Raw genomic sequence first — 23,709 nt, 5'->3', positions numbered from 1 at the left:
AATAGAGTACATTCTAGCTTATCTGATGTAAGTCTGTTATTGCCCTTGGAGCTATTTACAATTCTTATAAGTTGTAGATAAAACTGACAATAAGGCAAAATAATTGTCTATTGACAATTCTTATTTACCAATATGCAATAAATTCTGACTAGTGAAGTTTCAGTTCACTTCCCTTCCTCATGATGGAACAACATTTGCAAATTCATTTCAGTACTCTTGATTTATAAATATGTTTATTCTTTGGATTCTCCTTTGAATTAGTTATAATAGCTTTTCTGGTTCCCTCACTTAATAAGTCACATAAAATCTTTGATGCATGTTCATTTTATATTTGTATGAGTCATGCTTTCTTGAATGTTATCCTTTAACAGATTTATCAAACAAAATATTCCACCATTTTCAGATTGAAAAGAAGCCTTGAATTTTTACTGAAAATTGAATGTTGCCATTAGATTAAATTTAAATGAATCTATATATTCTTGTTACATATTTTTGGAATAGGACTCTTGTATGAAAGCACTAATTCCTGCATAGATGGGCTACCACGTCAAGGCTATTAAGTGCACTGCTTTTTCATAGTATTCTAATTTTTGATGACTTCTGCCTGGAAAATTTTCAGACCAACTCTGATCCAGGGCTAAGGAAAAGCTGGGATATAGCCATAGAAAATATTAATTCATTTGGCTTGCTTTAGTCAAAGCTAAGACTGACAGCAATATAATTCTAAAAATAACCGTTTGATGACAATGCAATAGCTACAATAGTTGAATAATAACTTCACAATTTACATGTCAGAGAATAAGTGAAGGAGCAGGGAAGAGAATATATCTTCCAATCTAATCCTTCATATAGGGGAGGGAGACCCAGCTGGACCAAAATTCTGGCTGCAGATAATCTCACTCCTATACACTTAAGTCCCAGGCAAAATTAAGAATACGTTGGAGAATACAACGTTGCTGTTTTTCAGCTACCAACCCCTTATGGCTACCTCAACAGCCAATATTCTGTGATCCAGTCTCTGTTGTCAATAAGACTTGAGTAAATTTTCATGTGAAAATATTAATAACTCTTCAAAACAGCAGATGTTGGCAAGGATGTGGAGAAAGGAGGTCCCTCTTTCACTGCTGGTGGGAATGCAAGCTGGTACAGCCACTCTGGAAAATAGTATGGGGTTTCCACAAAAAGTTAAAAATAGAGCTATCCTATGAACCAGAAATTGTACTCCTAGGGATTTACCCAAAGGATACAAACACAGTGATTTGAAGGAGCATATGTACCCCAAAGACAATATCATGTGATTTCACTCATATATGGAAATCAAGAAACAAAATAGGATCATAAGGGGAGAGAGGGAAAAATAAGATGAAATCAGAGAGGTAGACAAACCATAAGAGACTCTTAACTACAGGAAACAAACTGAAGGTTCCTGGAGGGGAGGTTGGTAGGGGTATGATATGGGTTTACTGGGTTGATGGGCATTAAGGGGAGCACTTGATATAATGAGCACTGGGTGTTATGTGCTACTGATGAATCACAAAACTCTACCTCTGAAACTAATAATACACTCTATGTTAATTAATTGAATTTAAATAAAGTTAAAAAAATTTTAAAAAGGGGGTGCCTGGGTTGCTCAGTGGGTTAAGCCTCTGCCTTCTGCTGAGGTCATGATCTCAGAGTCCTGGGATCAAGCCCCGCATTGGGCTCTCTGCTCAGCAGGAAGCCTGCTCCCCATCCCCTGCCTGCCTCTCTGCCTACTGGTGATCTCTATCAAATAAATAAATAAAATCTTTTATAAATAAATAAATAAATAAAATATTCATAACTTTCAACATGACTTGACTCATGAGGAACACTATTTTAAAAGAGAATCACAATTCACACATATATAGTCAACCAATCTTTGACAAATAGCACAAGCACTTTAATGGAGAAAGGATAGTCCTTTCAACAAATGGTGCTGGAACCATGGGACATCCATATACAAAATAAATCGAGATAGGGACCTTAAAGCTTTCAAAAAGTTAATCCTAAATGGATCACAGACCTAAATGTAAAACACAAAACTATAAAATTCCTCAAAGATAACATTAAAGATCTACATGACCTTGGGTTTGGTAATTTTAGAGAACCCCATCAAAAATATAGTCCATTAAAGAAAAGTTGAAAAGTTGGACTTCGCTATAATTAAACACTTCTGTTTTGAGGAAGACATTGTTAGGAGAATGAAAAGAGAAGCCACAGTCTTGGAGATAATGTTTGCCAAATATATATCTGATAAAAGACTTGTATCCAAAATATACAAAGAACTCTTAAAACTCAGGAATAAGTAACCAAAAAACCCAGTTAAGAAACAGGCAAAGGGGGGCGCCTGGGTGGCTCAGTGGGTTAAGCCGCTGCCTTCGGCTCAGGTCATGATCTCAGGGTCCTGGGATCGAGTCCCGCATCGGGCTCTCTGCTCGGCAGGGAGTCTGCTTCCTCCTCTTCTCTCTCTCTGCCTGCCTCTCTGCCTACTTGTGATCTCTCTCTGTCAAATAAATAAATAAAATCTTTAAAAAAAAAAAAAAAAAAAGAAACAGGCAAAGGATCTGAACAGATACCCCACCAAAGAAGATATACAGATGGTAAATAAACATATGAAAAGATGCTCAACATCATATGTCATCAGGAAAGTGCAAATTAAAATGATAATGAGATGACACTCCATACCTTTTAGCCTGCTTAAAATCCAAAACACCGTTAATACCAATGTTGACAAGGACATAGAGCAGTAGGTAGGAATGGAAAATGTCACTTTGAAAAACAGTTTGGCAGTGTTTTATAGAGCTAAACGTGGTTTTATCATATGATCCTGTCATTGTAGTCCTAGGTATACATATCCCAAGGAGTTGAAAACTTTTGTCCACCCAAAAAACCTGTACTTGAATGTTTATAACAACTTTATTCATAATTGTGAAGACCTGGAAACCATCAACTGTCCTTCAATAAGTGAATGGATAAAATCGGTACATCCATACTATGGAATAACCCGTGGTTGGAAGAAATAAAGCTGTCAAGCCGTGAAAGGATATGGAGGAATCATACATGCATATTGCTAAGTGACAGAAGCAAATCTGAAAATGCTCCATGCAGTATGAGTCCAACTATATGGCATTTGGGGAAAGACAATACTATAATGACAGTTAAAAAAAAAAAATCAACAGTTTCCAGGAGTTTGTGGGGAGGGAAGAATAGGTAGAGCACAGAGGATTTTCACTGTTTTATAAAATACTGCAATAGTAGATACATGATGCCATGTATTTGTCAAAACCCACAAAGCTGTTCAAAGATGAGCCCTAATGTTAACTATGGACTTTAATTAATAATAATGCACCCATACTAGTTAACCCATTATAAGAAATGTACCATATGATCACAAGGATGTTAATAACAGAGGAAACTGCATGCAGGTAGAGGGAGAATAGGTATGCTTCCAATGTAATTTTCCTGTAAACCTGTAAGTGCCCTAAAAACAAACCTATGAAAAAAAGAATGGGCGAATAAAATGTCTAACACAGAAGTGTGAATCACAAGTTGTGAAATATTGGCAGGTGTTTTGTCATGAGCTATTCTCCCAACATCTCTTCAATCGCATTAAATAAAAGCACTCTTCCTGTCATAATTTGGCCTCCTGAATACTCTGGAAGAATTTTGGTTCATTCTTTTTTTCTCTAGCACCATTCCTTTTGTCTACTCCTGCTTAGACTCGCTGATGGACAAATATTAGCACCGAGTCTTAAATCTCTACACATTTCACTTCCTTTGCCATTTGCCCATAAAAGTTACCTTTATTTTGGACTCAAAAACACTTTCTATCCCAACAGGAGCATTCACCAATAAAACATTCACCAATCTGTGATGTCCTCCTCAGGGTCCAGTTTTACATACCACTCTTCATTCTTCATTATATTTATTGTAGGCACTTTTTCTAGCTCTGGCTCAGGAGGACCTGACCTTTTTAGTTATTGTTTTCTATACTGCCTGCTACTTGCCAACATGACTTAACTGTTGAGGGCAACTGTTCAACAAATAGAATATAGTTATTTTTCTTTTTTAAGATTTTATTTATTTATTTAAAAGACAGGATGAGAGAGACAGCATGAGAGAGGGGAGGGTCAGAGGGAGAAGCAGACTCTGCACTGATCAGGGACCCTTATGCAGACCTCGCTCCTGGGACTCCAGGATCATGACCGGAGCTGAAGGCAGTCACTTAACTGTCTGAGCCACCCAGGCACCTGAATTTAGTCCACCACAGATTTCATCACAGTTTTAAATATTGCACAAAGGTTATATTTATGGAAAGGATTGATAATTATCCCATTTTACACACATTAGGGAATTGAACATTTCAGTCTAGCTCTGAAAGTTTTAAAACACAGATCCTTTCAAGTAGGCTTACCATATTTCATCCTCTAGATTCTTAATTAACTAACCCATGTCTATTCTTGATGATTTTTTCATAAAATTACCCAGAGATTTGAGATTAGCAGAATTAATAAGGGATTTAAATATTTAAAATATTAGGATTTTTAGATACTGGTAACATGGCTTACCTTGTTACTTGAATTAAAATAGGAATTAGTAAAAAAAAAAAAAAAAAAAAAAGGACTAGTGCATTCACATTATTCAATTGTTACCAACAGTTTAAAAGTTTTAAGAGATTTGTCAATCCAACCTAAGAAAAAAAAGTCAATCAGAGAAAGACAATTATCATAGGATTTCATTCATATGTGGGATTCACAAAACAAAACAGAAGTTCATAGGTGAAGGGAGGGGGGGGGAACCAAGATGAAATCAGAGAAAGAGATAAACTGTAAAAGACTCTTTTTTTTTTTAAAGACTTTATTTATTTGTTTGACAGACAGAGATCACAAGTAGGCAGAGAGGCAGGCAGAGAGAGAGGAGGAAGCAGGTTCCTTGCTGAGCAGAAAGCCCATGAGGGGCTCGATCCCAGGACTCTGGGATCGTGACCTGAGCCAAAGGCAGAGGCTTTAACCCACTGAGCCACCCAGGCGCCCCTGTAAAAGACTCTTAACTATAGGAAATAAACTGAGGGTTGCTGGAGGGGAGGGGGGCAAGCGCCTGGGGTAACTAGGTGATGGGCATGAGGGAGGGCACGTGATGTAACGAGCATTGCGTACTATATGCAACTGATGAATCACTAAACTCTACTTCTGAAACTAATAATATACTATATGTTAATTAATTGAATTTAAGTTAAAAAAGAAAAAAAAGGGGGTGCCTGGGTGGCTCGGTCGGTTAAGTGTCTGCCTTTGGCTCAGGTCATGGTCCCAGGGTCCTGGGATTGAGCCCCATGTCGGGCTCCCTGCTCAGTGGAAAGCCTGCTTCTCCCTCTACCCCCTGTTCATGCTGTCTCTTGTGTACACACACACTCTCTCTCTCAAATAAATAAATAAAATCTTTAAGAAAAAAAATTTCAATGAGATATCTGATAACAGCCTTTATTTAATAATTATCATCTAGCCAATTTAATGATACAAATAATTCATCAACTTTAACAATTACTTTAATAATTTAAATATCTGTAGAAAAAAATAAACAACTGACAATACTCCCCTATTAAAAAGTTTATCTTTGGGGCACCTGGATGGCTCAGTGGGTTAAGCCGCTGCCTTCAGCTCAGGTCATGATCTCAGGGTCCTGGAATCGAGTCCCGCATCGGGCTCTCTGCTCAGCGGGGAGCCTGCTTCCTCCTCTCTCTCTGCCTGCCTCTCTGCCTACTTGTGATCTCTCTCTGTCAAATAAATAAATAAAATCTTTTAAAAAAAAAAGTTTATCTTTGCTTCTCCAGCTGAAGTGTTCAGAAAGAGAAGTTATTCAAAGCAAATATTGTAGAACCCAACTCTTATTTCCAATTTATAAACAATGAAAATAAAACATACTTATTGATTGTGCACTAGGTACATGCCACTGTGAGACATACAAGGATAAGAAAGATGTGGTTAGACATAATTCCATCTCAATTGAATTTTGAAAAGTAGAAATGGGAAGACGTTCAATGTAAAAGAGAAAGAAGCATTAAGGTGGCTGGGAATAATTTGGTATTTATTAAGCAGAGCTGAGTGTCTGTTTTGACCAAAGTAGGTATACCAGATCAGCAGGAGGGAAAAGCTTGAACCATAGGACCAAGGAAAAGAGAACAAAAAGAACACTGAATGTCAAGTTAAGAATTTCTTTAGTAGACAATGGGGAATAACTGAAAGTTTGTGAGACATTTTCAAGGTAATTCAGAAGCAGATAGGTAGGACTGACTGGAAGTGGGGAAAATTATTAAGTAAATGTTATAGTGAATATATTTTGTATAGTACATTAGTATATATGAATAGTAAATACATTATGAAATAGTCTGGGGTGCCTGGGTGGCTCAGTCCTTAAGTGTCTACCTTTGGCTCAGATCATGATCCCAGGGTCCTGGGATCAAGCCCTGCGTTGGGCTCCCTGCTCAGCGGGAAGCCTGCTTCTCCCTCTCCCACTCCCTTTGCTTGTGTGCCCCATATTGCTGTGTCTCTGTCAAATAAATAAAATCTTTAAAAAAATTAGTCTAGAAAGGGATTCATTTTATGTGATGATAGCAGTTCTTATAAGAACCAACTCTAGAATAACTGCACCATAATCACTGTAGCAAACAACTAGAAGAGATCAAAGATAACAAAGGAAAATATCCCTAGAAAACAATACTTTAACCAAGAAAAGGAGGTGCTGGAATACCCACTGTCAGGCTGAATTTGTTTTAAAACTGTTTTACAATTGTCTTACAAGAAACAAAGATTTCTCTCTGCTTCCTCACAATCCATGAAATTCAGATCAGATCAACCCACCCACAGTGAACAACTAGGAAATGCTGAAAAAAAAAAAAAATCAACTCAAAGACATCAGAAAGCTAATGATGCAATTAAAAAAAAAATCATAGGCCCATGAGCCTGTAGAAGAAAGGAGTTAAGAGAGGTTACCATAGACTTAGGGGCTCTTTTTCCTTTAGGGCTACCTGCCATTTCTGGAAGAGATTGCTAAGGAACTAGACAGAACTTTCCTCACACTTATGGACCTAGGTAGACAGGAGTTAGCAAAATTTCCTATAGAGAGCCATATAAAAAATAATTTTGACTTTGGGGGCCATTTGTCTCTAAAAACTACTCAACTTTGTCATTATTGCATAGACATAGCCTTACACAATATAGAAGTAAATGGGCATAAGTGTGATCTAATAAAATTTTATTTACAAAACCAGGTGGTAGGCTAGATTTGGCCTGTGGGTTGTAACTCACTAATTCCTGGGTAGAGTAAAAATTGGAAACTATAGCCCTTGCAGGAAGGCAAGCCCTGGTAAAGTGCCTTGGCTTTGGTGGTTTTTTTTTTTTTTTTAAGATTTTATTTATTTATTTATTTATTAAATTGATTTATTTTCAGAAAAACAGTATTCATTATTTTTTTCACCACACCCAGTGCTCCATGCAATCCATGCCCTCTATAATAACCACCACCTGGTACCCCAACCTCCTACCCCCCCGCCACTTCAAACCCCTCAGATTGTTTTTCAGAGTCCATAGTCTCTCATGATTCACCTCCCCTTCCAATTTCCCCCAACTCCCTTCTCCTCTCTAATTCCCCTTGTCCTCCATGATATTTGTTATGCTCCACAAATAAGTGAAACCATATGATAATTGACTCTCTCTGCTTGACTTATTTCATTCAGCATAATCTCTTCCAGATTTTATTTATTTGCCAGACAAGAGAGGCAGGCAGAGAGAGAGGAGGAGGCAGACTCCCCACTGAGTGGAGAGCCCAAGGCAGGGCTCAATCCCAGGACCCTGGGATCATGACCTGAGCCAAAGGCAGAGGCTTTAACCCACTGAGCCACCCAAGCACCATGGCTTTGGGTTTTGATTCTGCTAGGTGAGCCAGATGTAGCGTGGCTCTCCCAGGAGCTCAAACTCTTGCTCTCAATCATCTGAATCTCTGAGTTAAGGTGATTAGTTCTCCTGGCCCACCAGAAGCTAATTTAAATCTTGTCTGAAGAAATATAACATTATCAAGAGCTTCAAATTATGTCTATATTTTTTATATAAAATATTCAGCTCTTAGGCAAAAAATGATCAGGCATGTGAAGAAATAAGACTTTATAAAAGTCTTAAAAGACTTTTAAAAAGATGGTAAGATACAAATAACGGACTTTAGAATAGTTATACTTAATATACTTAATATACCCAAGAAATAAATGAAAAAAATTGAAAGTTTTAGCAGAAAACTAAAAATTCTAAGGAAGGACCAAATGGAAATTCTAGAACTGAAAAATATAATAACATATATTGGAGAACTCAATGAATAGGTTTCACAGGTAAAATAGTTAAGAGCATAAATATTGTAATGAAAGAACTTTCAGAAAGAAGAAAAATGAAAGATTAGTAAAGAATATAAGAAACATAAAGGATAAAAGAGAAGATACACATAATTAAGAGTCACAAATAGAAGAGAGAAAATGTGGCAGAAATAATATGTAAAGGTATAATAAGCTGAGAATTTTCCAAAATGAAATACATCAACTCACAGATTCAAAGAACCTATCAAACCAAAACAGGGACAGGGCACCTGGGTGACTCACTTGGTTAAGAATCTGCCTCCAGCTCAGGTCATGATCTCATGGGCGTCCTGGGATGGAGCCCTCAGGCTCTCTGCTCAGTGGTGAGTCTGCTTCTCCTTCTGTGATCTCTTTTGCTCTTGTTCTCTCTCAAATAAATAAAATCTTAAAAAGAAAATTCTAAACAGGAACAATACAAGCAAAACCACTCCTAGGAGCATTATACTTCAAAACTACTACTACTGAGGTGGGAGGTGTGGATTATACCCCAATGACCAAGTAGCATTTCTTCCTTAAAGGCAAGGATGGTTCAATATACAAAAATTAATATAATGTACCATCCTGAAAAACTTACTATCCAGGTAAATAAGTATGATCTCTTTAAATATTTCATATTCTCAGGGCACCTGGGTAGCTTAGTCAGTTAAAAGTCTGACTCTTGGGGCGCCTAAGTGGCTCAGTGGGTTAAGCCGCTGCCTTCAGCTCAGGTCATGATCTCAGGGTCCTGGGATCAAGCCCCGCATCGGGCTCTCTGCTCAGCAGGGAGCCTGCTTCCTCCTCTCTCTGTGCCTGCCTCTCTGCCTGCTTGTCCTCTCTCTCTGTCAAATAAATAAATAAAATCTTTAAAAAAAAAAAAAGTCTGACTCTTGATTTTGGCTCAGGACATGATCTCATGTTTGTGGGATCAAGCCCCACATCGGGCTCTGTGTGCAGCAGTCTTGCTTGAGACTCTCTTTCCCTCTGCCTCTTCCCCACCTCCTAACCCCCTCTCATGCCCTCTCTAAAATAAATAAATAAAATATTTAAAAAATAATTCATAGTCTCCATTTTCTCAATCTTCTCCTTTTGAAATTCTAATTAATTTTTTTATTAGGCTATGTCATTACACCCTTCATGTTTTGCAACCTCCTTTTCTGGATGATTTCTTCTTGACTATATTCCAGTTTACAATTCTCCTTTTGTTGATATCTAATATGCTATTTAATTTTTCCATTTAATTTTTTTTAAAGATTTTATTTATTTGACAGACAGAAATCACAAGTAGGGAGAGAGGCAGGCAGAGAGAGAGAGGAGGAAGAAGACTCCCCGCTGAACAGAGAGCCCGATGCAGGGCTCGATCCCAGGACCCCGGGATCATGACCTGAGCCGAAGGCAGAGGCTTTTAACCCACTGAGCCACCCAGGCACCCCCCATTTAATTTTTAATTATATTTCTCCTTTCTAAAAATTCTATTTGATTTTTTCCAAATTTCCTTGCTTCTTTTTTAGTGTAAGCTTTTTATTTAATTATACACACATATAGAAAAGCACAGGAATTATAAAAGTACACTTAATTTTCACAAAGTGAACACATCTGTGTAAATATCACCCAGATCAAGAAATAGAGCAACCCCAGAAACCCAGAACTTCCCTTGTGCCTCTTCTAGTCACTATCTCATAGATGAGATCTTCATGGTCTAACACTTTACATAAATTTAATCATAAAGTATTTTCTGTTTATAACATGATAATTACATTATTACAAATAGTTAAGCCTGACATGGTGTTCAATCCTGCAACCTTGAGATCATGACCAGAGCTGAAATCAAGAGTCAGACACTTAACCAAATGATCAACCCAGGCACCCAGCTAACTATCTTATATGGTCAAAAGCCTTGCCACCTGTCCTCTATTTGACTGACTGTTAAAATTGAAGATGATTATTTAGCATCACCAATAATGATATATCATGAGTTTCCAAATATGATAAAAAAATATACACCATCCAAGTAGCATTTTTGCCAAAAATGTTTGACCTCTATCCAATCACGAGAAAGAATCAGAAAAATCCAGACTGTGGCACATAAGATATTGACAAATATTGATGCTCTAAAAATTCAGAAATTCTCCAAAAAGACAATACTTGCTTTTGTTTTTTTAGAAGCTAAACCAGGGGTCTTACATGTGTTTTCTTGATTAAGCAAATACCTGAATCATTAACGATATAACTTAAAAGGAGACTTTGGAGGTTCCAATTTAATTTTTTTTAAAGCTCAAGTATTTGAAATCTATTTTATAGTAGTTTTGAGTCTCAACTAAACCAAACAAGATTAATAGAAATGAAGTACCCAAAACAAATGTGAAAGAATGGAAAAAATAGGATTTTAAAGATTTGACAATTGATTTGTTTAGGACATGGTGTGGAAGGTATAATAGCAGTAGCCCTCATAAAGACATCTACATCATATTCCCTGGAACCTATGAAATTACATGTCAGATTACATGTCAAAGAGAAGTAGAATGTCTACTTGCATTCTACATCCAAGTAGAATTAAGATTGCTAATCAACTATGACCCTAAAATAGGGAGATTATTCTGGATTATCTGGGTGGACCAAATCTAATTTCAGGGTCTCTTAAAAGAGGAAGAGGGCAGCAGAGGAGAAGCAGTGTCAGATGGGCTTGGCCTGCCATTGTGGGCTTTGAAGAGAGAATGGGGCCATAAACCAAGGAATGTAATAAGCCTTAGAAGACAAAAAAAAAAAAAAAAGGCAAAGAAACATTCCCCCAGGGGGAGGAGTCAAGATGGCGGAGAAGTAGCAGGCTGAGACTACTTCAGCTAGCCGGAGATCAGCTAGATAGCTTATCTAAAGATTGCAAACACCTGAAAATCCATCGGCAGATCGAAGAGAAGAAGAACAGCAATTCTGGAAACAGAAAAACAACCACTTTCTGAAAGGTAGGACCGGCGAAGAAGTGAATCCAAAGCGATGGGAAGATAGACCCTGGGGGGAGGGGCCGGCACCCGGCAAGCGGCGGAGCAACCGCGCACAAAATCAGGACTTTTAAAAGTCTGTTCCGCTGAGGGACATCGCTCCAGAGGCTACCCGGGACAAAGCCCACAGGTGGCAATCCTTATATCAGATCAATTAGATTTTAAGCCAAAAACTATAATAAGAGATGAGGAAGGACACTATATCATACTCAAAGGGTCTGTCCAACAAGAAGATTTAACAATTTTAAATATCTATGCCCCCAACGTGGGAGCAGCCAACTATATAAACCAATTAATAACAAAATCAAAGAAACACATCAACAATAATACAATAATAGTAGGGGACTTTAACACTCTCCTCACTGAAATGGACAGATCATCCAAGCAAAAGATCAGCAAGGAAATAAAGGCCTTAAACGACACACTGGACCAGATGGACATCACAGATATATTCAGAACATTTCATCCCAAGCAACAGAATACACATTCTTCTCTAGTGCACATGGAACATTCTCCAGAATAGATCACATCCTCGGTCCTAAATCAGGACTCAACCGGTATCAAAAGATTGGGATCATTCCCTGCATATTTTCAGACCACAATGCTCTAAAGCTAGAACTCAACCACAAAAGGAAGTTTGAAAAGAACCCAAATACATGGAGACTAAACAGCATCCTTCTAAAGAATGAATGGGTCAACCAGGAAATTAAAGAAGAATTGAAAAAAATCATGGAAACAAATGATAATGAAAATACAACGGTTCAAAATCTGTGGGACACAACAAAGGCAGTCCTGAGAGGAAAATATATAGCGGTACAAGCCTTTCTCAAGAAACAAGAAAGGTCTCAGGTACACAACCTAACCCTACACCTAAAGGAGCTGGAGAAAGAACAAGAAAGAAACCCTAAGCCCAGCAGGAGAAGAGAAATCATAAAGATCAGAGCAGAAATCAATGAAATAGAAACCAAAAAAACAATAGAATAAATCAACGAAAGTAGGAGCTGGTTCTTTGAAAGAATTAATAAAATTGATAAACCCCTGGCCCGACTTATCAAAAAGAAAAGAGAAAGGACCCAAATAAATAAAATCATGAATGAAAGAGGAGAGATCACAACTAACACCAAAGAAATACAAACTATTATAAGAACATACTATGAGCAACTCTACGGCAATAAATTTGACAATCTGGAAGAAATGAATGCATTCCTAGAAACATATAAACTACCACAACTGAACCAGGAAGAAATAGAAAGCCTGAACAGACCCATAACCAGTAAGGAGATTGAAACAGTCATTAAAAATCTCCAAACAAACAAAAGCCCAGGGCCAGATGGCTTCCTGGGGGAATTCTACCAAACATTTAAAGAAGAACTAATTCCTATTCTCCTGAAACTGTTCCAAAAAATAGAAATTTTGGAACATTTTATGAGGCCAGCATCACCTTGATCCCAAAACCAGACAAGGATCCCACCAAAAAAGAGAGCTATAGACCAATATCCTTGATGAACACAGATGCGAAAATACTCAACAAAATACTAGCCAATAGGATTCAACAGTACATTAAAAAGATTATTCACCATGACCAAGTGGGATTTATTCCAGGGCTGCAAGGTTGGTTCAACATCCGCAAATCAGTCAATGTGATACAACACATCAATAAAAGAAAGAACAAGAACGGTATGATACTCTCAATAGATGCTGAAAAAGCATTTGACAAAGTACAGCATCCCTTCCTGATCAAAACTCTTCAAAGTGTAGGGATAGAGGGCACATACCTCAATATCATCAAAGCCATCTATGAAAAGCCCACCGCAAATATCATTCTCAATGGAGAAAAACTGAAAGCTTTTCCGCTAAGGTCAGGAACACGGCAGGGATGTCCATTATCACCACTGCTATTCAACATAGTACTAGAGGTCCTAGCCTCAGCAATCAGACAACAAAAGGAAATTAAAGGCATCCAAATCGGCAAAGAAGAAGTCAAATTATCACTCTTCGCAGATGATATGATACTATATGTGGAAAACCCAAAAGACTCCATTCCCAAACTGCTAGAACTTATACAGGAATTCAGTAAAGTGTCAGGATATAAAATCAATGCACAGAAATCAGTTGCATTTCTCTACACCAACAGCAAGACAGAAGAAAGAGAAATTAAGGAGTCAATCCCATTTACAATTGCACCCAAAACCACAAGATACCTAGGAATAAACCTAACCAAAGAGACACAGAATCTATACTCAGAAAACTATAAAGTACTCATAAAAGAAATTGAGGAAGACACAAAGAAATGGAAAAATGTTCCATGCTCCTGGATTGGAAGAATAAATATTGTGAAAATGTCTATGCTACCTAAAGCAATCTACACATTTAATGCAATTCCTATCAAAGTACCATCCATCTTTTTCAAAGAAATGGAACAAATAATTCTAAAATTTATATGGAACCAGAAAAGACCTCGAATAGCCAAAGGGATATTGAAAAAGAAAGCCAACGTTGGTGGCATCACAATTCCGGACTTCAAGCTCTATTACAAAGCTGTCATCATCGAGACAGCATGGTACTGGCACAAAAACAGACACATAGATCAATGGAACAGAATAGAGAGGCCAGAAATTGACCCTCAACTCTACAGCCAACTAATCTTCGACAAAGCAGGAAAGAATGTCCAATGGAAAAAAGACAGCCTCTTCAATAAATGGTGCTGGGAAAATTGGACACCCACATGCAGAAAAATGAAATTGGATCATTTCCTTACACCACACACAAAAATAGACTCAAAATGGATGAAGGACCTCAATGTGCGAAAGGAATCCATCAAAATCCTTAAGGAGAACACAGGCAGCAACCTCTTAGACCTCAGCCGCAGCAACATCTTCCTAGGAACAACGCCAAAGGCAAGGGAAGCAAGGGCAAAAATGAACTATTGGGATTTCATCAAGATCAAAAGCTTTTGCACAGCAAAGGAAACAGTTAACAAAATCAAAAGACAACTGACAGAATGGGAGAAGATATTTGCAAACGACATATCATATAAAGGACTAGTGTCCAGAATCTATAAAGAACTTAGCAAACTCAACACCCAAAGAACAAATAATCCAATCAAGAAATGGGCAGAGGACATGAACAGACATTTCTGCAAAGAAGACATCCAGATGGCCAACAGACACATGAAAAAGTGCTCCATATCACTCGGCATCAGGGAAATACAAATCAAAACCACAATGAGATATCACCTCACACCAGTCAGAATGGCTAAAATCAACAAGTCAGGAAATGACAGATGCTGGCGAGGATGCGGAGAAAGGGGAACCCTTCTACACTGCTGGTGGGAATGCAAGCTGGTGCAACCACTCTGGAAAACAGCATGGAGGTTCCTCAAAATGTTGAAAATAGAACTGCCATATGACCCAGCAATTGCACTATTGGGTATTTACCCTAAAGATACAAACGTAGTGATCCAAAGGGGCACGTGCACCCGAATGTTTATAGCAGCAATGTCCACAATAGCCAAACTATGGAAAGAACCTAGATGTCCATCAACAGATGAATGGATCAAGAAGATGTGGTATATATACACAATGGAATACTATGCAGCCATCAAAAGAAATGAAATCTTGCCATTTGCGACAACATGGATGGAACTAGAGCGTATCATGCTTAGCGAAACAAGTCAAGCAGAGAAAGTCAACTATCATATGATCTCCCTGATATGAGGAAGTGGTGATGCAACATGGGGGCTTAAGTGGGTAGGAGAAGAATAAATGAAACAAGATGGGATTGGGAGGGAGACAAACCATAAGTGACTCTTAATCTCACAAAACAAACTGAGGGTTGCTGGGCTGGGAGGGGGTTTGGGAGAAGGGGGTGGGATTATGGACATTGGGGAGGGTATGCGCTTTGGTGAGTGCTGTGAAGTGTGTAAACCTGGTGATTCACAGACCTGTACCCCTGGGGATAAAAATATATGTTTATAAAAAATAAAAAATTAAAAGTCAAAAAAAAAAAAAAAGAAAGAAAAGAAAGAAACATTCCCCCAGAGTCTACAGACAGGAACACAGCCTTGTCAACACCTGGATTTTTAGTCCGGAGAGAACCTTTTTGGAGCTCTGACCCCCAGAACTGTAAGTTAATAAATTGCATTTCAATAAACTAGTAAGTTTGTGGAAATTTGTTACAGAAGGAATAGGAAACTAATATGGATGGGTATAAAAGGAAGAAATCACCACAAATGATTCTTGGAATAAAGGTGTAACTTTTGGAAATGTAACAGCTCAACTAGGAAGAAGCTTTTGGAAGGAATAGTTTAATTTTGAGCATTAACCTGCAACAGAAGTCTAGTGAGTGGTCTAGAGTCAGGTTTTGGAGTTAAAGAGACCTGGTTCTTATTATGGCTCTGTCTCTTACAAGCTGTTCAAACTTGTTCAAGATACTAAACCTTTCTTTGGCTCAATTTTTTGGTCTAAGTGGGAATAAAAATAGCACCTTACTTATTCCATAGAGTATTATAAAGAGAAATAAATGAGATGATTTATGCAAGGTCCTTATACTTGTCTGGCATGTGCTCAAATGTTGATTAATGAGGATGCTGATGCTGATGCTGATGATACAGAAGGCATAGAAGGCTGTGCATTATTTTTAAAGTACAGGCGATTAAACAAGTTTAACCACTTGTTTTATGACTAAATGATCAGTGTAGGAATAGAAGATGTAAATTAAATTACCTTGTTTGCTTGTTTAGAAGGGATGTGACTGTATACACTATTTCTGCTTAAATTACTATTCTTCAAAATTGTGTATATATGCAAAGTTAGATGCAATAGCATTCATTTTCTAAGTTAAGATTTTGTTCCTTCTTAAAGGATGTTTGCTCTGCTGGATCCACACCCCACCATTTTGTGCCAATACTAACAAGGTATCTCACGCCTCTTTTAAACGGACTTCTATGTTTCCACACAGAATGGTTTTGTTTGGTTAGGGGAAGTTGGCATAAAGAGAAGCCCAAACCATTGGGAAAATCACTGGGATGCACACTATCAAAAGCTCTTTGTTGACTCCCCCCATTAAAATACTTTCTTAAACCAGATCAAAAGTAATCGTATCTTTCATTCTGAAGGAGAGACCTCTTTACTAATCACCTTAAAAATAGTCTAGGATTGGGGCACCTGGGTGGCTCAGTGGGTTGGGCCTCTGCCTTCAGCTCAGGTCATGATCTCAGGGTCCTGGGATGGAGCCCCACATTGGGCTCTCTGCTCAGCAGGGAGTCTGCTTTCCTCCCTCCCCTTTCTCTGTCTGCCTCTGCCTGCTTGTGATCTGTCAAATAAGTAAATAAAATAAAAAAAATAGTCTAGGATTTTATCCACTGTTTTTATTTTAAGACATTTGCTTGCAACCGAAATGGTTTGTGATGCATGATTTCCAAAGTGGTCCTTCTCCTGTTAACTGAATTAGATGTCTCACAAAAGACTGATAGCCATGCCAAATTAGTTGGACTGCAAACAGATACTGCTAATCCAAAAATTAACCAACTTCCTAGAGACACTGAGGCTATCACCATCCATATGTGTTAAAGCAAGGACCAAGGGTGCCATCCACAGGGCATCTCTGGGCCTAGGCTAGCAAACCATTAAAGCTGAGATGTCACGACCCCTGCAGAGTAACGTTTAAACAATTCTGTATTTGTGTATGTTTCAATAAGGTTTCAACCTCTGATTAAAAGGGGGAAAAACAGAAAAAATTTAACTTGCCAGCTCAACCTTCTGGTAGTACTGAAACCAATGCTGTCTGTTGGAAAACTAGAAAGAAAACTCTTGATTTAAACAGGGATTTTAAAAACTGAAAAAGCAACACAGCACTATTTGCTAAAATAAATACAGGCATGCCTTGGTATTTATGGCACCTGTCATCAGAAAATCTCAGTGCCCTTCTTGGAAAGACCCTGAGAAAAAGCTTTTCAGTAACTGAAAAGAAATTGTAAGACAGACTAAAAGCAGAAGTATTCTAGTCAAAGATTCTTCTCGTGTATTCATAGAAAGCTTTTACCTAAAAGTCAAGTCAGCATATTCTTATCCTCGAGAATTCAGAGGAGTCTGAAATTTTGAATACATTCTTATATTAAGATTAGGCACTTCCAAAGACATATATCTTTTTATAAAAAATTTATTTCTCTGTAAATACAAATTCCAACATCACAAACAATAGTCCAGTGGAAAAATACTTAGCCATTAACATTGAAAACTTTTTAAAATTCAATAAATAGAACTTTGGCATTCAAAATTCTAGCTGTAAACCCTATTAAAAAACAAAAACAAAAAATAACCCCTTTACAAAAAAAGAGGCAAGAATGATAGATCAGAAGGCATAAGCCAACCAGTGGCTTCACATTCCTTTTACAATAACTGTATTTCAATTAAGTCACGACCACTCTGTATTTACACATGAGGTATTCTGGGTGGTTCAAAAACTGAACCTAGTTTACAAAAACCACCAGTCATAGTGACTGATTATACACTCTGCTGTGCTTTTAATGTAACCACCTAGCTAGCACCTTACTACTTCTTGTCATCACACCACTGTGATGCCAAACTTTATGTTTCTGTATTTAAATATTTATCCATATATGTACACACATATACACACAAATAACTACATTCTGGGAGGAGTTTCCTGCTTACTACACTGGGGAAAACATATATCCTCTCACGTTTCCTAACCTAAGGTATCTAACCTAATAATGAAAACCTGCTCCTTGCTTAAGAAAAAATCCCTAATCAGGTCTATTTACAGAAGAACAAGGTGCAATAATCATCAACATTCTTAAAACTCATGTAAAACAGAAATGAACGCTTACTGCAGGCAAAAAGGCACAAAAGGTTCTCTCTGTATGCTGCTGCTATAGTGTTGTTAATGACTTACCGACTTGAAACTACATTAATATACTCAGTACTTCTTTTAAGTAAGAAAAAAAAATCCAAAAGCTTTCCCCTTTCATGATTAAATGTATAATATTATCATACAGCAATATATCACCATGGCATCTTGGGGTAAAGCTGGAAATTATACTCTTTCACCAAATAGTAAATTATTTTTCTTGTTTTGTGAACACTGAAAATTGTCAAAAACGGAAACAAAATGAATTAAACTTTGGCTCAGAGAGCTACAGCTACTGGCAGTTTCAAATGATATAGTCTGAGTGAGCATGGTTATGAGAATTGCTTATTATTACATATCTATAATGATAGAAATCTACTTAAGAGAATGCCAATAATTCAAACTAAAAGTGTGCCTGAGCTGAACTATGCTATGTAAAAATACAGTCCCAAACTCTCGGTTACTAAGTTATCCAATGAACGATTACTGATATCGAAAGAACATTTTCCCAATAAAGTAGTTCCTTTAAAAATATCCTCTAAGGAATTTCTAGTAACGTCTTGAACTATGACAAAATTAATTTATAAGCTCATTACTGAGTTAGAAATGTACAATATCCACTTTAGCAACACTGCAGCCCTTGAGATTGTCTTTAAGAAGCTATTGAAAGAAGCCTAATTCAGTTGACTAAACTGTCATGACCAAAATAAATTACACACAAAAATAATGTTGTTAATATTAAATACTGAATCCCATTTCAAATATAAAAAGGGACAATACTTATTTAAAAAAGAAATCCAGGCATGACTGATCTAGTCACTACTTAAGCTTTTAAAATTAGAGGCCACTGAAAATTTACTAACAGCTTAACTAAAGTATCCTTCAGACATCAAAAGAAAAGACAACTATTGTGCCTTTGATTCCGTTATTTTTTGTCTGCACAGGTAAGTGGGTCTTTTACTGAGATACTGTTACTTTATCCCTGCTTTTGTGTGACTGAGGCAGAATAATCTCAACTTCAAAATCCAGAACACCAATAATAAATGTTAACACTGCATGAGATACTTCCTAAGAAGATAAGCATTTAATTCACAAAAGCATAATTAAAAAGTTTTCACATCTAAGGAAATCACCCAAATAGATTTAACTTCAAAATTTAGGTTAATTTTCATCTCAGACATATATCAGTATAATAACATCTGAGAACATTCTAGTTCAAACTAGAATAAGACACTTAGTATTTCTATTTGCCCATCTTACTTGACCTAACAGTCAAATCTTTGTTTTCAATGAGATATCAGTATTATTTGCAATCTAACAGAAGAAGTTATCTTGGGAAAGGGGAATTTCCTGAAAAATAAAATTAAAATTAAATGCTGACAAATAGAATACTACTATTTCATTTCCCCAAAAATATTCCCTCCAAGACTGTCTACTTATTATCTAGGTCCCTTCACAAACTCCAAACTCCAAGAGATTAATTTTGTAACTCAGGGTTATACTTAAACTATCACATCTTATTTTCCTTTTTTATTTATGAGGAGGTAGACATTTTAGAAATGGAAATACACCAGTAGTAGTCAATTTTCTAAATTAACACACTTTTACCTCAAGACATGTGAATTAAGTCAAATTCTGTAAGTTCTAAAAGAAAACTTATTTTAAAAATTAAATATTTTACCTTAAGTCAGAAAACAAAAATATGTCTACAGTAAATTAAAGCAAATGACCAAAAGTTTGTTCAAAACAACACTAATAACCATAAAACCCAAAAACATATACTAAAAACCTAGAAGACAATAAGAACCTAGTGACGCAATCAGTGATTATTTATGCACATCAGTACTATCATGTTAGGGTGCCTTTATTTCCCAAACTGTGGAAGTTGAGAGGGAGGGGTTGGAGTTTCTATTCAGAGAGAATGTTAAGAAAGTTGTGTGTTGCACTGTGTTTTCTCTCTTTCAGATGCTAGTATCTACTTAATATAAAGGCCCATTTTTACAGATATTTTTACAAGGCAGAGTTCTTTGATTCAGATTTTTGGTATTAAATTTACTACTCCCTGATTGTTTTCAAACCACCAACGTTAAAAAACAAATGAACACATTAGAATGCCATGTTCTTACAAGTGACTTTTCCATATGAGCATAGGTACTTGGAATGCAAAATCACTATCATGCACTGATTTCTTAGTGCCCAGATCCTAAGAAGTAAGAGTAGGGAGGACTCAGGCACTAAACAAAAGTACACTTGGATGTACTTACAATGTATTATAACTGACTGTTGTAACATAACCACAGAGTAACTTACTGAGTGCTGCATATTAGCCAAATTCTGAACTGAATGTCTTCCTGGGGTTTCCTTCAAGTTTTTATCCCACATATTTTCTTAAATATCTGAAAATATTTAAGAAAAATCTTTTCTAGGAGCAATCTTTATACCAGTATATAAGCCTGGCAACAGAAACAGACATGTGATCTGTTCTTGCCCCAAACAGTATTATCCTGTTGAATTCATGCCCCTTATTTCTTCTACCTCTTATTTGGTCTTACCCTACTTGAGACCTGGTTGCATCAAGAAAACAAACCAGTGTGTAAAGAACAATGATTGCCATAACTAAGTGTATTCAAAAGAAAGGAATAAACGTTCTAAAGTAATAAAACATAATCCTCCCAAAATTCCAAATAAAACAGGAAAATACTTGTTTGGAAGTTTAAATAATTGTATGTCTACTTAAAAATCAGTTTCATTTCATAATGATATCCTGTACTCCAGAAGAAGAAATAACCTTGTATTATATGAAAAACCCAGTTTTTAATGTACTTTACCTAATAAATATAATTGAAATATCACCTGGTTTTGATATTGTTTTATGTTTGTGATAGTTCAGATATCAAGAATACAGGTTGGCTTTTTCTTAAAGTAGTTTTAACTTTAAAACATACAAAACTATTAAAATGTAAACGTGAGAAATGGATAAATAAACTATTGCTCCAGAGTGACTTTGTTAATCCTTCTTTTACAACAATGGCTTTAGATGGTTAGCATTAATTCTTTATGGCTTTGTTTACATTGATTATTGTAAATGAAAAATTGTTAATAGTAAGGGACATGTTAAAATTAGTTCAAATTATGTTAAGTTGCCTTGTGATATATAAATTGCAATGCTAATGAAAAGATTATCACATCAAAATTTCATACCTCTAAGGCAACCCATAATCACTCTGGAAAAATAGCTGACCTACCCACAGTACTAAATCAACCCAAACCCACAACCTCATCATCGCAGCACAGTGGTTGTTCAAAAGACAAATGGTTTTGCCAGCTGTACTCCTACTAAAACCTTGCCTGTTGTTGGAACTCTTGTTCAGCCAGCCCTTGAAAACCCCAAAGAACAACACAAGCTTCTAATGAAAGAAAAGAAATACAGGAATAAACAATGTGTGCCTTTCTCGGAAGCTTTGCTTTGACCCTAGAAATCCTTATAATTTTGTGAATAAACACACATGTGCACACATGTGCGCACACACGCACACACACAGCTACAGATAAAAAGAAATCCTATACATTTATCTGAAGGGCACTATTCACAGCTTGGTCCTACAATCAGTAGTATGAGAAGACAGATTTTTTGTTTTTCTTGTATACTTCATCACATTTTTCAAATAGTAATTTGGTTTTTTGGCCTGATTAGATAAGCCCCCTTTGAAGCCTCATCAAATCCCCTTTCTCCCCCAGGAAAACAAATCCACAGAAAAAAAAAGTCCTACATATCACTTGTGACTTTCCATTATGGCTCCTAAACAGAAATATGAAGAACTGTAACACAGCAGCATTTAACAATGGGTCGTTATTGCTGTGGGACCAAGAGCTGATCACTGGGTAATGCAGTTGTCTCCCATGTCCTGAGCATAGCGGTCGGATATTGTAGTCCTTAATTCATCGATGTCCCTCCGTAACTGGCATACATCTGACAATTTTTTACTGAGTGTTTCTGGGCTATAGTCATTCTCAGTCTCTTCAGCTGAACAGTTCATTGCTGTGGAAATAAAATATGGAGAATGTCTCACACTTTTTTGACCAAAGGCATTTTAGGAATTTTAACTTAATTATCATTAGAAATATAATGCTGTATCCTGAATACAAATCAGGTTCAGGTTTAAATGTATCATTCAGTATTAAATAGATCTTGTTTACTTGCTCCTTTAAAATTTTCACTAATTAAATTGCATTAAATCCATACTGTAATACACATGTTCAACATGTTTAAAGCATGACAACATTCCAAAAGTAAGAAAAAGCATGCTCTAAAAACTCTCAAACTCAACTATAGCACTCATTCTGACTTGACAAAAAACGGAAAATCACTTCTGTATTAAGGAGTGATAACTTTAATTTCTATGGACTGCAAAATGGGTTTATTAGCATGAAAGCATAAATTTCCAAAATATATGGTAAGTGTGTGTGTATATGTATGTATATGTATGTTTATGTGTGGTGTGTGAAATATATATATATACATATATATATATATATGGAATGCTACAACCCCATGCAATTCAATTGGGCTGACGGCTAGCTGCCCAATCGCTGAATGACCTAGGGTGGGGAGGGTGAGGCCCTGAGTCAGCTGGCTGTTAATTATTTACCTCAGTTCCTCTCTTTGTCAGCACATCTCAGTATTAAAGCAGATGGAGTCAATAATTGTAAAATAAATTTTTCCTTGGGGCACCTGTGTGGCTCAGTGGGTTAAGCCTCTGCCTTTAGCTCAGATGCCTTTAGCGGCATCGCATCGGGCTCTCTGCTCAGTGGGGAGCCTGCCTCCCCCGCCCCTTTCTCTGTCTGCCTCTCTGCCTACTTGTCATCTCTCTCTCTCTGTCAAATAAATAAATAAAATCTTTAAAAATAAATAAATAAATAATAAATAAATAAATCTTTCCTTATGCTTTTACTGGCTTTGGTAGCTTACTGGAGGTGTAAGAGTCAGATTAAATTAATTCAACAAACACTAACTGAACACCTACCATGATCCAGGCACTATGCTAGATGGAAAGGCCAGCAAAATAATGGATGCAGTGGTTTATTCTTAATGATTTACTTCATAAACAAGTAAGCACAGTTAAGTATTATAGGTGTCCTACCACCATACACAGACTGCAGTGGCACAAGGAAGAGAACAATCAGCCAACTGGAGAGGGTGCAGCTTCATCAGATGGGCCAAGATGCAGAATGAAAAAAGGCACAAAGGCAGAAAACCAAAGAATCTGAGAAGCTTCAAGAATGTAAGTAACCGGCTCTAAAATGGCAGAGCACAAATTATGAAGGCAAGGGTCAAGAAATAAGGCTAAAGAGGCATGTGAGACCTACCTATCTCTATTTTAGGGGACTGTAAATATTTGGAAATCAGAATTACCATTAGGTTAGATCACTCTGGCAGCATTGTGAAAAAAATGG

The 23,709-nt window shown here is 36.9% G+C and overlaps 1 protein-coding gene across 3 annotated transcripts in view; it reads right to left on the bottom strand.

Annotated features, from left to right (window-relative positions):
• Nucleotides 1–17,528: 17,528 nt before the first annotated feature.
• CEP85L (centrosomal protein 85 like) overlaps nucleotides 17,529–23,709 on the bottom strand; it is a 180,268-nt gene continuing 174,087 nt past the window's right edge. For all 3 annotated transcript variants that reach the window (XM_004740086.3, XM_004740087.3, XM_045071265.1), the window contains one exon: nucleotides 17,529–22,294. In XM_004740086.3, the coding sequence (XP_004740143.1) occupies nucleotides 22,131–22,294 (164 nt within the window). In that variant the 3' untranslated portion in view covers nucleotides 17,529–22,130. The remainder of the gene's footprint in view (nucleotides 22,295–23,709) is intronic.

Source organism: Mustela putorius, unplaced genomic scaffold (assembly GCF_011764305.1).
Source record: "Mustela putorius furo isolate JIRA1106 unplaced genomic scaffold, ASM1176430v1.1 tig00003983_pilon_pilon_pilon, whole genome shotgun sequence".
Classification (NCBI taxonomy): domain Eukaryota; kingdom Metazoa; phylum Chordata; class Mammalia; order Carnivora; family Mustelidae; genus Mustela; species Mustela putorius.
The sequence above is the reverse complement of the archived record's forward strand: the minus strand, read 5'-3'. Positions and strand labels throughout refer to the sequence as shown.